General features: G+C 37.5%; 1 protein-coding gene across 1 annotated transcript; it reads left to right on the plus strand.

Moving 5' to 3' along the window:
- Positions 1-22: 22 nt before the first annotated feature.
- On the plus strand, positions 23-10865 carry MAP3K19 (mitogen-activated protein kinase kinase kinase 19; the record flags this gene model as incomplete). Its single annotated transcript, XM_084265670.1, has 7 exons — positions 23-36; positions 2157-2398; positions 3038-3081; positions 4876-7329; positions 8719-8868; positions 9075-9772; positions 10706-10865. 7 exons carry the CDS (start codon positions 23-25, stop codon positions 10770-10772), a joined length of 3669 nt encoding a protein of 1222 aa, XP_084121796.1. The 3' UTR covers positions 10773-10865.
- Between the last annotated feature and the right edge of the window lie 4663 nt (positions 10866-15528).

A 15528-nucleotide genomic window follows, 5' to 3' on the forward strand; every position in this document is an offset into this window, starting at 1 on the left:
CTAAACATGCAGGGGTACTAAGATGCTCACAGAAAGGTATGCTCATGGTTAAGATATTCTTTCTCACAGTACAATAGTTTAAAGTGAGAAACAAAAGTTTACTGCTTAAAAGTTAATAGGCTAACTCTGTTTTGGCTAGTGTAAAGTAAATTACACACTTCTCTGAAATGTATACAAAGATTCCAGTTTACTTCAGAGTTCTTTGGAATAAGCTATCAAAAAGATTTGTTGTGGTGTACGAGCTATTCTGTGCTTAGAAAGTTTTGGCCATCAAACTTCTTTTGCTGAGAGATAGCTTTGACCAAGTAGAGAAAGATACACATTTACTTCAGATTTAGTTTCTCAGTAGTATGTTAAAGATACAATTATCTCCCAAATGTGAAGTGTTGACTTTCTGGTCAGACAGTAAGGATGATATCAGCAAAATAACACTGGCAGCTTTTGTGTCTTCAAGATAGCATACATTGAGTTTTTAGCAATAAAAACCTCTGTCTGGACTGTTTGGTTCTGTGCATTTGCAGGACAGGACATCAGATGTTCAGTTAAATTATGATATTTTTGATAATTTCAAGTACTTTTAAAATGTTGCTTTTTGTCTTACCTGTGGCTCAGAAATAATGAAATATAAATAACTGATTTGTACATGCAAATTAGAAATTAATTAATGAAACATTTTTTCAGGTTTAAGGACCTTAATACATCTAAGGACAGTATGTCTGACAACCAACAAAGAAAGAGGAGAAGCAAAAAAGGTAGTCTAACCAAACTTTACACATATAAAGTTTAACACGTGGAATCTGAAGAAGAAAAAAGTCAATCTTAATTATGTTAATCTGAAATTTAACCACTTGTCAGAACCAACAACCAAAAAACATTTGAAATCAAAGCCAGAATTACCTTCCATCTTTGAAAAGCCCTGAGTTTTGCTTGCTTTTAACATTTTTCCTAGTTTTAAATGATCTCCTTTTGAAGAGTTTCTGTCAGTATTTTTCTTATACTTCTGTTCTTCCAAAGCAAGAGCTGTAACTGGAATTTTTGTAGATGTTCTTTGCTTTTTGTGGTACATCCAGTTAATACACTTAACCTAAATAACTATAAATAATTCAATTTATGCTCTCACCTTTCTAAAAACTATAACAGAAACTATATATAGGTTTCTTAGTCAAATGAAACATACTCTTATTTTTTTGTTTCCTGATAGTTACTTCCTGCATTTCTTTTTAATAATGTTTATATTGCCAAAAACCATCTGTGTTTGCTTTGTGCTACTGGTCAGTGAATTATACTGCTTTTATGGAAATACAAATGTCTGGTTGCAGGTTGTGGAAATGTTGCTGCTCTTCAGAATGCAGATAAGAGAATGAAAGAAATACATCAGTCATACAAATGTCTAGGAAAAAACAGGTAAGTAGTATGAATATTCAATTTGCAGTTGTGTATGCAGGCATGGAGACAAAGCAGGTAGTAGTCTATTAGTAAGAAAAGATTTCCTTAGTGCCAGATGTTATATACAGCTATATAAGTTGTGTGGTGTTTTTCAACATCAATTACTGGCTGTTGCTGGAGGCAGTAGGTTGCACTAGATTAACAAATTATTTGGTACAATATGAAAAAACATATGGTTTTACATCAGAATTTTACTTAATTAAACCCAGACAATTATATTACATATGACTTTAAGATTTACTTAGATTATATTTTTGTATTTCTTTTCAGTCACAGTATTATTTTTTTTCCATAATTGGGTTTTCAGAAATCAGGTGTCAGGAATCTGAGGCCATTCTTTTAGGCAGGCCATAGTATAGTTTATGAATAACAAAGGCACACCTGGTCTTCAGAATTCTTCTGACCCTTGCTTGGTGATTCATTAATATTACATACTGGAAGCAATCAGCTTTCAGCAAGAGGAGGGAGGTGGGGGATATGTGTTCCAATTCCTACTGTAGTCAACCTCTGGCATTGTGGTCTTATGCTGCAAAGGGCAGCCACAGCTTCCAGATGGACCAAGAAAGAAAACATACTTGGGCATTCTTGGATCTTACAACCTTCTTGTTCACAGTAGCCCTCAGTTGTGTGATTATTTGAACTGAGTTTCCCCAGGTTGTCCTTCCATATATTTTCACAACATATTTTACTTTTTTTGTTATGTCTTTTAGACACATAGCACCAACATCCAGACCGTGGCCAGATCAACAAGTGGCATGTTTTCCAAGGAAAGATCAGTTAGCATCACAGATGAGACATCACACTTGTTTACCCATCTCCCTGAAGAAAGAGAACATAGGGCAGGGCTTTGACTTCAGCTTTCTGCTACAGGCATCATGCCCAGAAACCAACATTTCAAAATCATTAATGGATTTAGATGCTTTTCAGATAATAAAAGCCAAAATACAGCAAAGTAAGTTAAATTTTAAAAGTCACAATTTTAAAACAAAGTTCTATATTGCTATCAATTTAGATGACAAAGCCACAGAAGTCCTTTTTCTTTCAACTTTAGGTTGTCTTTATGCCTGTCTGACTTCTTCATGTCAAGTAGACTTCAGCCCTGTTGACCTTGTTTAATTATGTGTGTGTCTGTGTGCATTTGCAGAATGAGGGAGATAAAGAGAAGCACTGACAGACTTCACCATTCCTGTTGTTCTGTATAATGAAACTCAGCCCACAAAATGTAAACTGTAATTATCTGTAGCTGGAGTGGGGCCGTGACCACATCTCTTTCACTTTTTTCCTCATAATTAATTAGCCATATATTGAAGTTAGCAAACACCTGAAATTGAGGAAAAATATTTGCTTAAATTATTAGAATCGAAGTATTTAAAAAGTATAATATTTTATACTTTTATATAGAAAATGGAATTGTAAAATTCAATATCACAATTGAATTTCTCCTTAACTTTTTAACGCATAGCAGATTTATAGCATCATCCTGTAATCACACTCTTGGTCTGCAGCACCCCACCATTTGAATTTAATTTATAAATTGATATAGTCTGCTTAAAAATACCAAATTAACATTTCATTTGTTTTGGTTTTTAAGGGTTAAATATAACAGTGCTAAAAGCCAGGAACGAGAGATCTGAGGTAAGGTGGTATTATGTGTAAAACTGAACACAGTTAAAAGTACATGCTTTCAAAACTTTTAAATAGCAATAGAGAAGAAGTCCAGGTAGTTTCCTCTGCTTACTCTTCAGGGGTTTTTTGATGATTGTGATTTTTTTTTTACTTATTTTTTATATACACATATATCCGTATGTGTTAGAAAATCTTCAGATGAGTGGTAATTTAAAATTGAGGCCAAATTGAAGAACAGTCTGGGTATTAAATTATTGCTGAAATGTATTGTGTTAGAAAATAAAAAACAGATATTAGGATTAAATATATTTGACATGAAATTTTGTGACAAGTGTAAATATTATGACTGGCAGAACTTTTGAGCTTACAAAGTAGCAATTTTACATGTATTAGTGCTTCACACTACATTAGCCTTAAAAGTTACAACAGATCAAACCTACTGTGTTTAGAAAAAATATGATTTTATGGATATTAATAGACCTTTGTGCAAAAGACTTGACTCACTAAATAAGTTGTACACTTTGGTGAACCCACCATGGAACACAATAGCAAAAAGTGAAGTGCAGGAGGAATAGCAAGAGTTACGACCGAAGAAGGAATAGCAAGAGTTATGACAGAAGATCATAAAAAGGGCTATGGGAAAAATATTTCATATGGAGAAAAATGTTTAAGAAAAATAGTTTAGCTGACCTTATTGTGATTTAAAGCAGCTTTATTTCATGTTTATTTCTAGAGGCATATCATTTGTGATAAAATGAGCATTCATAGTAAAGCCATGATGACTGGCCAAAGTCTTCAGAACTGTAAATTTCTAAACAGCATGCATTGCTTTTCCTGGCACATTCAAACCTCAGTTTGCCATTGGAATGCAAACAAAAATTTCCTGCAGATTGCAAACTGCTGTTGAATATAGATATGCAAATGAGCATTCAGAGTATGTGACTGTGTGATTATTTTCTGATGCATTCATTTGCATTAAAAAATACAAGTTATTTTTTCTCCATTTCCTGTAAAATAAAGAACAGGAATATTATTTTCAGAAAGTTATTCTCATTATTCATCTGAATAATCACAACAAAGTACTGAAATTCTCAGATCTGTTTCCTTTCAAAGTTATATAGTACCTCTCAACTAATGGGATGGGAAGAGGAGGAGGAAGAGAAGAAGAAAAATATACACCCCCCACATACCAGACTTCTACATTAGCTGCCATATAACTTGGGCTTTGGGTAGCTGTCTGTTCTCTCCAGGGATAAAATGGCATTCTGTTAGAATAGTCTAGGTTTTGCTTTTAAAGAATTGCTTACATGAGGTTCCATTGGGAATATAATCACTGGTGTCAGCCCACTTGGGAAGATTACATAAAAAGACTTTAAATATTTGTTTAAGAGCAGCTCTGTCATTCAAAGTGTACAGATAGAAAGAAACTTTGGCACATGAAGCCACTGACCAGCCCTTCAAGTCCTGCAACAAACCTTCCGTGTGGCATAAGATGTAGTTAATAACTGACAAGTTATTAACTAAGTGATTTGTGTATGTGGGCAGAGCTTGTTACTTTTAAGTCATGAAGAATGGCTTGTGCCTTATAGCAGAGGATATCACCTTCTGTACTATGAAATAATTAGAAATAATTCTCTGGGTGAGAAAATTAATGTATGGATGTGAGAAAATTAATGTATTTTATCAGGGTTTTGATATTATACTTCATATTATTTTGATTTTCTTAGTCTGCATAGTTAGTGATTAGATTTTACCTTTATCTGTTCTGTAGCCCATTATTAATGGTTTTTATGGAAATTACAGTTTCATTTGCCACCAGTGACATTTCAGCCTGTAAGAACAATTCATCTTGCTCCTCTAGAGGATAATGTTGTCAGTGAAAGCACCAACATCAGAAATATTTTGAATATTATGAACTCTGTTCCTCAACCTATAAAACCAGTTACTAAATTTTACCAGTATCAGTTAGACAATCTATTAAAAAGGCATGCTGGAAAGTCATCAGAACTCATCGTGGCTACTATTTCTGATCAGCTGACTCTGGTGAAAGATCTGTACTACTTCAGCATGAGTAACTATTATAAATACCCTAGCAACAAAAGAGAAGAAATTCAAAGCTATTTTAAATGGAGGGAAGCTGATGTAGTTACCAATATTGAAAAGAATGACCAGCTGAAGTACCAGTTTTTGGTGGCTTGTAAGAACATAGATCTTGTGGCCCAAGCCAGTTTCTATGATGAGAGTCATCCCTATTTGAGCTCAAGTAATACTTTGACAAACTGTGGATTATTTACAGCTCAGACAACATTTGCAGTGTCAAGCAACAGTGATGCCTCCAGAGCTGCCAATCAAGAAAAAAGAACAAGGAATTCATGTAGAACTGGTCTAGAAGGAGAAGGTGCTACAGAGATGACACTGGATTATAGACCACATGAAGACACTGAGAGTGTGAACTTTGTGCTCGATAATCATGACTTAGATTCTTCCTGTAAAAATGAAGTGATAGAAGCATACTGTGTCTCAGAAGATAATTCTATAGCTGCAGTAATTCCCACAGTAAAAGTGCAAGGTCCTTCCAGAAAACAGATGGAAAATAATGTTTATCTTTATGAATCTGAAATGGAAAAAGAAGCAACATCAGAAGCAACTTCAAAAGACCAAAGTGAGCTTGTACCTGCTGTTCACGTTACTTTCTCTGAACAAGAACCAGCTAGGGTACCACACATTGCTAAACAACCTGCCCCAAAAAACAGTGTCATTTGTAGCCTGCCTTCACATGTTACTCAGAGCTGCAGTATTCTTGCTCACAAAGAAAATGACAGAAGTAAAGTAAAGATGAATAGAAATAAATATTCATCAAAATCTAAAATGAGTAGCAAGATAAAGATATCTGAAAATTTAATTGTTTCTGGTCAGATTTCCACAAAATGTAATGCCAAGAGTCAATTTTTTCCATCTTTGGAACAGCTACACATGAAATCGGAGGCTTCCCTGAAGTATCAGAAAACCTCCTCTCAAGCCAAGAAAGACCATTTTGCTCAGAGTGCTCAGAAACTTAAAAAGCAAAGTTTCTCCTGCAGTTGCAGAAATTCAGTTATCTCAAAGAAAACTGTTAGTCAAATTTCTCTACCACATGCACAGTCTGCTCCAGATTTTGTAGATCTGAAATACAGTGACATGTTCAAGAAAATAAACTCAAATGACAAAGGCCCAGATATTTATGAAATGTTTGGAACTCCCGTCTATTCCCACATGCGTGAGCTTGAGCAAGAGGAGAACAGTTTTTATAGAGATGTTTGTTCTGCCCCACCTGGGAGAAGTACAACTAGCACCTGCAGATCAACCTGCAGTAAAGGGAGAGAGAGAAACCGAGTCAGAAATACTCAAAAGAGAACATATTCTAAGCCAAAGAAGACCATACCTGGCACTAAACAGATGCAGAAAGGTTTCATTCCAAAGGACAGAAGTACCAAGTTGAGTGACAGCAAGACAGAGCAAGGTAATGTAACAACTTCTGATTCAGATTGTCAAATAAAGACTTCAGAGAACATGACATTGTTTCATGACAACACAGATCATCAGCATACATTTTTAAAAGAGCTTTCACAATCACCTGAGCAAGATAATTTTTTTTCAAACTTAGCAACTATTAAAGAAGTTTCTTTGGAGCAGTCTTTAAACAGTCAGGATATATCCAATAATCAGAGAGCTTCTGCCTGGAGCCAGAATCATCTTCAGTTCAGTGATGAAGACTACACAGAATGTGTTGCTCTGAGTCATGCTCTACTAACGACAGACCAAGAGAGTTCTGCACCCCAGTGCAGGATGGATGTGAATGCCTGCAAAGAACTGGAATCAGACCAGGCCTCCTTCAAGTCTGTAAGAAAATGTGAAGCAATGCCCTTTTCAGACAGACTGGAAAGTCAATCCCCTCCAAAAAAATTAAATCACAGTTGGGAATACACACCTCAAACCAGTGGTTTGGCAAATGAATTAAATCAGCTTTCAGTGATTCAGACAGAAAGTGTTGCAAGCCCTAGTTTCCAGACAAGTCAAAGCATTTTGTCCTGGGCTGATAAGAAGCATGTGACTGATGAGTTACTTTGTTGTCTGGCTGAAGAACTGCTAGTGCTTGAAGAAAGAGACATCAGCTCTTCAAGAATAAAATATACAGGTTCTAAAATGCAAAATACACATACTAAAGAAGAAGAAAATATGAATGGAGATGGAGCAATAGTAAATAGTGCTCTAGAGAAGGTAAAAGTAATCTCTTGTAACTTGCTAGGACCTTTGAGTTGACACATGTTTGGATAAAAGGAAATATGTGCTCATTAATGATCAAGTCCTTTTCCCTTGGGCCAGCTGATGCCCAGTTGAGGGCACCCATGATAAGAGGCTGCATGTCAGAACACAAGTCAGATGGTACTAAGGCACGATGAGAACAGCTGTCAAGGCTTAGACGATGGGCCAAGGTAAAATGAGATATTGTAGTGAATAAAAAGGAAAGGCTATTTTAACTGAAGAGCATGTATAAAAAGGTGTTTGGGCAAGGGAAAAGCTCTTGAGACCTTGACACCTAAGAAATATGCAAAGTCACTATAACTGGTTCTTTTATATCCAAAAGGGCAATTTCCTTGAATCTTGGAATGCAACCAGATATTTTTCTAGGTATGCGCTACAAGTATTGGTTTATCAAACAGGCTTAAGGCTGTTCAATTCATGTTTAATGAAAAATTAAAACTCAGAAGGCTTAGATTCTAGCCCCTAAGTCAGCTAAGAACCTTCAGGTACTTATCATCTACCAGTACTATTTCTCCTTGGCCCTGGTAGCTTTTTGTCTTTCACTACATGTTGATACCTTTCCTTATGCTTCTGCAGACACAGGTGCCAATTACAGCTCCATTCTCATAACTCCTAGAAAGAACCATGGCTAGATAGAGTAATTATTACCAACTTTCTGAAGTAGTATCTTCTTGTGAGGTCATGTCCCAGTTGTTTTCCCCAGACTTGGGATACATATATTATTACATAGAGCAAGGCAATAGTCATATTCACCCTTCAGCTTAGCAAACTGTACCCATGTGACAGAAAAGTTGTAAGCAGATGGATATCCTGTTCTTTTAAATGTTCCTCTTGTCTGTCTTACTGTCAACAGAAAAAAATGTCATGCTATTATCTTCTTAAGTGCTATTGTGGTATATAATTGAAAACAGTCTTAGCATAGCAATTGTATTGATGGGCTGGGCATGATTTTATAGATATATATGTATAGAGAAGAGTCAGCCAAGTGACAGTTGATAGGACAAGGGGAAATGGCACAAAGCTGTGCCAGGGCAGGGTCAGATTAGATGTTAGGAAAATTTTTCACTGAAAGAGTTGTCAGGGCCTGGAACAGGCTGCCCAGGGAGGGGGTTGAGTCACCATCCCTGTGATTAAAAGAAGGGTAGATCAGGTACTTAGGGATATGGTTTAGCATAGGATAGGAATGGTTGGACTCGATGACCTTAAAGGTCTTTTCCAACCTGGTGATTCTGTGATACTCTTATGCCAGGTAAAATTTACTCCTTATAAAAATTGTAAAGATAATATGAAGCCTTTCTTTTCCTCCATGCTTTATTCCCATACTGACCTTCATCTTTCAAGCAGAGCTACAGTAAAGCCTTTTTGCCATCAAGTGAAGAAAGTGACCTGCTAAACTCTGAGGAATCTACTAAATTACCAGGAAGCAGTTTAACTAACAAAGATCCTATCATGTGGACAAGAGGTGAAGTCCTTGGAAAGGGAGCCTATGGCACGGTAAGTTAATGTCTGAGTATATTGAGATGTGCTGGTTGTCTTTGAGCTATTCCCTACTGGCTGTTGTCCTGTTCAACAAATGACGTAAAGACTTTGGATGATGCAATGAGACATGAAACATGGCAAACACAGAGATACTTTTTAAAATAAGTAAATATTCAGTTTTATTTCATATTTCATTTTAATAAATGCTAGTTTCATTGTAGGTGTACTGCGGTCTGACAAGCCAGGGACAATTAATAGCCGTAAAGCAGGTTGTTTTGGATACATCAGATCAGCTCACTACAGAAAAGGAGTATCAGAAGTTTCATGAGGAAGTTGATCTTTTGAAGACATTGAAGCACATCAATATTGTAACATACTTAGCAACTTGTCTGGAAGACAACATTTTAAGCATTTTTATGGAATTTGTTCCTGGTGGATCAATTTCTAGTATTATTAATCGTTTTGGTCCATTGCCAGAAATAGTCCTCTGTAAATATACAAAACAAATTCTGCAAGGGGTTGCATATTTACATGACAATTGTGTGGTGCACAGAGATATCAAAGGCAATAATGTTATGCTGATGCCAAATGGTATAGTAAAGCTAATTGATTTCGGCTGCGCCAGGCGTTTAGCTTGGGTGAGCCTCAGTGGCACACAGAGTGAGATGCTCAAGTCTGTGCATGGGACTCCCTACTGGATGGCACCAGAAGTTATAAATGAATCTGGACATGGAAGAAAATCGGACATCTGGAGTGTTGGCTGCACCGTATTTGAGATGGCAACAGGGAAACCACCACTGGCTTCCATGGATAGGATAGCAGCCATGTTCTATATTGGGGCCCACAGAGGACTGATGCCTTCCCTGCCTGATCGATTCTCCAGCGCTGCAGTGGAATTTGTGCGTGCATGCTTAACCAGGTATGTAGGTTTTTAACTGAAAAGGGAAGGAGAAATGCAGATAGTTTGCACAGCAGATTGTTGATGGGAGTTTACATTACCTCTTACATGTTACAATGTAGAAGAACTGTACTGTAAATGCATAGGTTTTTCAGTGTTTCAGGAAAGCCTTTAAATAACAATATATATGAAGGAAGTTTATTGTCTACAGCATTATAAAAAAACCCTCACAAATTCTCTTTGCCTTATACTCATCTTTTGCTTTCCCTGTAATTTTTGTGCAGAAACACGGCACCACTGAGTTTCAGAGAATGTTTGATAAATTCCTTTGACATGCCTTGTTGTTCCAATATCCCGTTGGCTGAGTCTGGCCTGTGTCAGGCAAGGTTCTTTGAGGACAATATTCTAAATGAAAGAGCTTTGACTTAATTCTTACCTTATGCAGTAGGAAAATCTTTTCTCACTGCCAGTCCAGGAAATACATACTTATTTGAAACATAAAGTTCTCTATATTTAAAAAACCCCCACACTAGAGTTCACCAATTCTAAGACTCATTTCTGTAGTGTTTGTTTGGTTTTAAATATCAACTTTGTCCCAGATGTTTAAATGGGCTATTAATTTCAAGAGCTAAGTTCTTGACCTCTATGCGTAGTCTTTATAGAATTAATAGCAGTCTTTTACGTATCTCTGGAGACCAGATTTGAGTTCTAGCGAGAAGCATGTTATTTAGTGGGTATGGCAGTCATTTTAGAGGCAGGAAGCCTGTTTTCTAATCCCCAGTTACAACTGGTATGGCATGGTTACTGTTCCTGTGGCCCATAGTACAACAAGCAGAAAAAACTGTGGACCGTATATAGAAAAAAAGGCTGAGTTTGCATTTAGATTTTAGAAACAATTACATCACAGGCATGCATATTCATTTAATGTACTGATTTTTCAAACCCTCAATGCAGAGATCAACATGAACGCCCTTCTGCCCTGCAGTTGCTGGACCATCCCTTTGTGAAAGGAAGACAATGACTTTTTCAAAAGTCTTGCCAAATGAGAGTACATTTTCTGGATAAAAAAACCTCCTCTTTTGAAAAAAGATCCGAAGGAACTGGACTTAAAGGTGACAGCAGAAATTACTAGAGAGCTGTGTACAAGGAACACTTGTGTTATTAGCCAGCAGTATGATTAAAGTAACATCTTTTGCAACACCTGTGCTTATTGGAGTGGTCCAACGCGGCCATAATTTGTTGTGCTTGGAGAGACTTTAAGAGAAAAGGCCCCCACATCTCCATCCCTGCTGTGTGGCAGGCAAGGTAAGTTGGAATGCCACTCGAGATACTGTAGTGATAATGATGAGGTACCCGGTGTACCTGTCTGCAGCTTTAATTATTGAGTTTACATCCAGATAATTTCCTAGTCTGGCTGGTATTATGAAGCTAGCCTTTGTGACTGTCTTTCCTCTACAAGGCAGTGCATTTTACAGACCTCGAGGTCACAGAGTGGTTGAGGTTAGCAGGGGCTTGTGGAGCTGCTTGAGTCCAACCCTGCTGCTCCAAGCAGGGTATGCTGAAGCAGGTTGCTCAGGCCCTGGTGGCTTTGAGCATCACCAGAGATGGAGACTCCGCAGCCTCTCTAAGCAACACATTCCGGTGTTCAACCACCCTCACAGTAAAACTGGTTTTATGTTTGAACAGGCTGTCTTGTATGTCGAGTTGTGCCCATTGCCTCTTGTCCTGTCACTGGTAGCACTGAGAAGCCTGGCTCTGTCTTCCTGCCCCCATCAGGTACTGACACAGCCGTACAATCCCCCCTCAACCTACTCTTTCATCTCTGTGTTCGGAGTGCTGTGTTGGAATTCTCACCCTTCTGCTTGCAGAGCAGCAAAAGCACACAAGCATTACCTTTCTCTCCTTTGCATAAGCTGTAAAGTCCTGTTTGAATCACTAGACAGGCCACTGCTCTTTGTCAGTATCCTCAATCTGAAACAGAACAGCAAATTTGATTCTGAAACTTGTTTTGAGAAACACTTAAGTGAGCACTATGTAATCAGCTGATGTGTAATGATTTCATCTGCACTGCAAAAATCATTGTTACTGTTAGTGTAACTAGCTACTAGTAACTTCACAATTTAAATAAGGTTTAAAGAACATTATTGTATGTTGATAAAACAAACAAAAAAGGTCAGGAACTAGTATTATTCCTGAGTATTTTTCAAATTTAAAATTTCAGGGGAATGAAGCTGTAGAACCCAAAAATTGGCTTCACTGCATCAAAACGGGGTGATCCTTCTGCCTTTCTGAGCATCTAGGCTGCAGGAAGAGATGCGATAAAGCTCAGCCCAGCAACTTTAAGGGCTGAGCTCTCAAGAATTAATTAAAGCCCCTGACTTCATTGCCAGCACTAACATGGAAATCAGGGTTTTACAAAAAGGAAAGAAGGAAGTTCTAAGTTTTCTATAAAATCAACTTTCCCCAAAGTGCTCAACGTTTCAGGTAGATAAATAGCTAATAGCTTTCAAACATCATTTTATTCCAGTAATCTGACTTCAGCAAGTTGGTCTAAACTTTATAAATGCAAAGAGAAATCAGTACTTCTGGCAAAATTCTTTATTAATAGTTTGTGTAGGTATAATGTCACATAACAATGAACATTTTGCCAGTATCAGAGAAAGCCTAACATCACAGTACTCTTCACACAGTTATCAGTCCCATGTTGAGGATTTACCAGTTGGTGCTCATGCCACAAATCTATGGCAACTTCATGTTAGAGTATCTTGCAGAATAAATTTAGGAACCCTGGCATGCAAACTCAAGTGGGATGTACATAATGCATGGTGTATATTAATTCTTCTCAGTTAAGGTAGTGTCTCCAACAAAGCTGCAAAGTAAATATGAGTTTTTATTTAGCATGCAATCAATGAAATTGAGCTGAAACTGTGAGAATTAGAATGCTTTAGGATTACAAGGATATGACAAGGCTTTTAAGTTTATTAGCTATTTGTAATTTTAATGTACTGTTTAGTCCAGATAATTATACTAGAAGAAGTCTCCCACTGAAAGGTTTGTAAAATGTTAACCTGAGTTTTGAATCAAAACATGAAAGCCCATTTTCACTGTTGTTTAGCCAGACTTAGAGAATGAAGTGGCTGTTCAAGCCCAGCACTTGCAAGAAGGCTCTTTCAGCTTAATCATGCTGGAGAACAGGGGAGATGTGATTGCACGACAGCCCTGTGCTCAGCACAGCTACACCAGGGCCTATGTTGACTTAGGGTGCCTTGGGTCCTGGGTTGAACCCAGTCTAGTAGAACACTCTAAAACAAGACTAAATTTGCATGTTTCTCACATAATGAGATCATAGATTTTCGCATCAAATTCCTGCTAATTCTGATACCTGTAATAAGATATCTGACGTAATGTGGGGGAAGGGTGAGAAACCTTAAAAACCTCCTTGGAAACCTTCATTTTGAATGAAAAGTGATTCAGTGAGGAAGGTCACACTTCCTTTATTATTTATAGTATTTGAGCAGTATATAAATACTGTATTATTTATAGTATTTAAACAGCTTTGCTGTTATAAAGAGAGCAAGTACAGTCTTCATTTCTAAAAACCGTCAAAAAACAGTTACAGAGTAAGCAGACTGCCCAGCAGTAGGTATGACCACTCTGCTAGGATGCCAAATTTACTCAAGATTTGGAGTTTAAATTCGACAATCTGAATCTATACTGTCCTCCTATTATTGTAGAGGACACCTGTTTCTTTTCCACAGTAATATGGAAGGGTCTAAGCTATCCCTCAAATCTCAGGAGAAGGGAGGTTCTTTGGCATGCCTGCCCAGCTATATTACACTGAGCAAGAAACTGCAAATGGCAATAGGACTTAAAAATTTGCACCTCAAACAAAATACACACTGCAACCTTCCTTCTCAAGGAAGCAGACGCTGAGTCCAGAAAACAGTCTTCTGAGACTATGTGGGTTCAAAATTGGTACTTTTTTACTAGTGCCATTTTCTTTAGCCCTTTTTGTCATAACTCTGGTCTTGCACAGAAGTAAAACAACCCAAGGTTTCTCTTGAGCAAAGGCTTCTGGCACAGACAGCAGTGTCTTTTCTCCTCTACCTTCCCCTTCCCCCAGGCACCCAGTGTGAGAGACAGCTTCAGAAAGTGAATTTTACAGGTGTTTGTCACAGAACACAATCACTGAAGTATGGTAAGAAAAATGGTGTTACAGGAATATAAAGCAATCAAACCCAAGTACTGGAAATTTAAAGGCTAAAAATGTGATTTGGGTTTGCTATATCCACTGCAGAAGCCAGAGAAGAGTCATTCCCAGTAGCAATGTGAGAGAACACTCCTGGCATTAATTATTTCCTTTTTTAAGTGTAAGGAGTTAAGCATTTCAGAGAAAGGAGGAATTAATTAGCTAGTTCAGTTCAGCATAACTTACATCTCTTAAAGCATTTATTTTTAGAGCGGATTCTGGGAATGTGCGTTTACATCCCAGTTAAAGAGAGCAAACAGCGTTCGCTCCATCTCCTCACTGCAAAACAAGGGCTGGCAACCTTTCCCCCTAAGGTCTTACAGAAATCCTCTGCAGGGTCTTGGCACACAGTCCTTCACCCCTTTCCGCCCCCACCCCTTAAAAAAACCCCTAACCTATTTAAAAACCTCAAGCTCTCAACCTGATTTCCAGAACATAAAGGAAGCAAATTAGCTTCAGGCGTTCAAGCATTCCACTACTGGATTGATGAAAATCATTTTTTTTTTTTGCCAGTAACTGAAAAGGGATTTTCTTTGTGTTTAACAAACAAAGTTGGAAAATTAAACATAGGAAAATGGGATCATTTCTGCACAGTAGAGGTGAGGTAGGGAATTTTATTGAAAATACTTTTTTTTTTTTACAAGTTCTTAGAAATAAAGTTGCTTTTTCTAATCTCACACAAATGGCTGTACCTCAAAAATTCAACTATGCTAATATGAAACATTTATATTTACAGTTAGCCAAAAGAATATACAGAACTGTCATTTTATGCAAATACCTAAGTACCAGGTCACAGTGAGATACATTACTTCAGCACTCCCACCATTAGGAACAGGTTAAGATTCGACATACAAAAGAATCTCACTATTCTACAAACCTCCTATCTCACAAAAAGGGAAGATTTTTAATAGTGTTGTAGCAAGGTCTCCACTACAGCATCGTTTTACAAGTTACATAATGCATGTACTCAGATTTGTAACAAAAAATATCCGTAATCAAAGTGATGATCAGAGCAATAGTGTTGTCCATTAGCCTTTTATTGCATTTATTCAGTCATTCACTTGTGAGGCTGATGCCGATCCCATTGATTTCCATTCATTTCCAGCACCTCAGCCAGGCTGTAACTCTCACAATTCATTAACGCGCAGCGGGTTCCAGTCAGGGAAAACTGGTTGGCATCCTGCGGCGTATCCGCCCCCTCCGCCCCTGCTCTCACCACATTGAATTCAGGTTCAGATACAAAAAGACAACACACAGTTTCACCTATTTACAATTACATCGAAAACAAAACCCAATGAGTTTTCTGGACAGGCTTTACAGAGAAACCCCCCAGAAAAATCACTGTTTGGATCTCAATGTAGCAGAGCAACATTTTATCCACAGTATTTCACAATTTCCCACACTGAAAATAGGAAAAATAGGAAATATTTCCTTTGAAACAGCACCTTAGGATGAAGACCTACGCTCTTTTCCTATTCGTGTTAGACAGGCACTAGTTACCATCCAGACATTTTAACTCCAAGTCATG

Source organism: Gallinula chloropus (assembly GCF_964237585.1).
Source record: "Gallinula chloropus genome assembly, chromosome: 5".
NCBI classification, from domain to species: Eukaryota; Metazoa; Chordata; class Aves; order Gruiformes; family Rallidae; genus Gallinula; species Gallinula chloropus.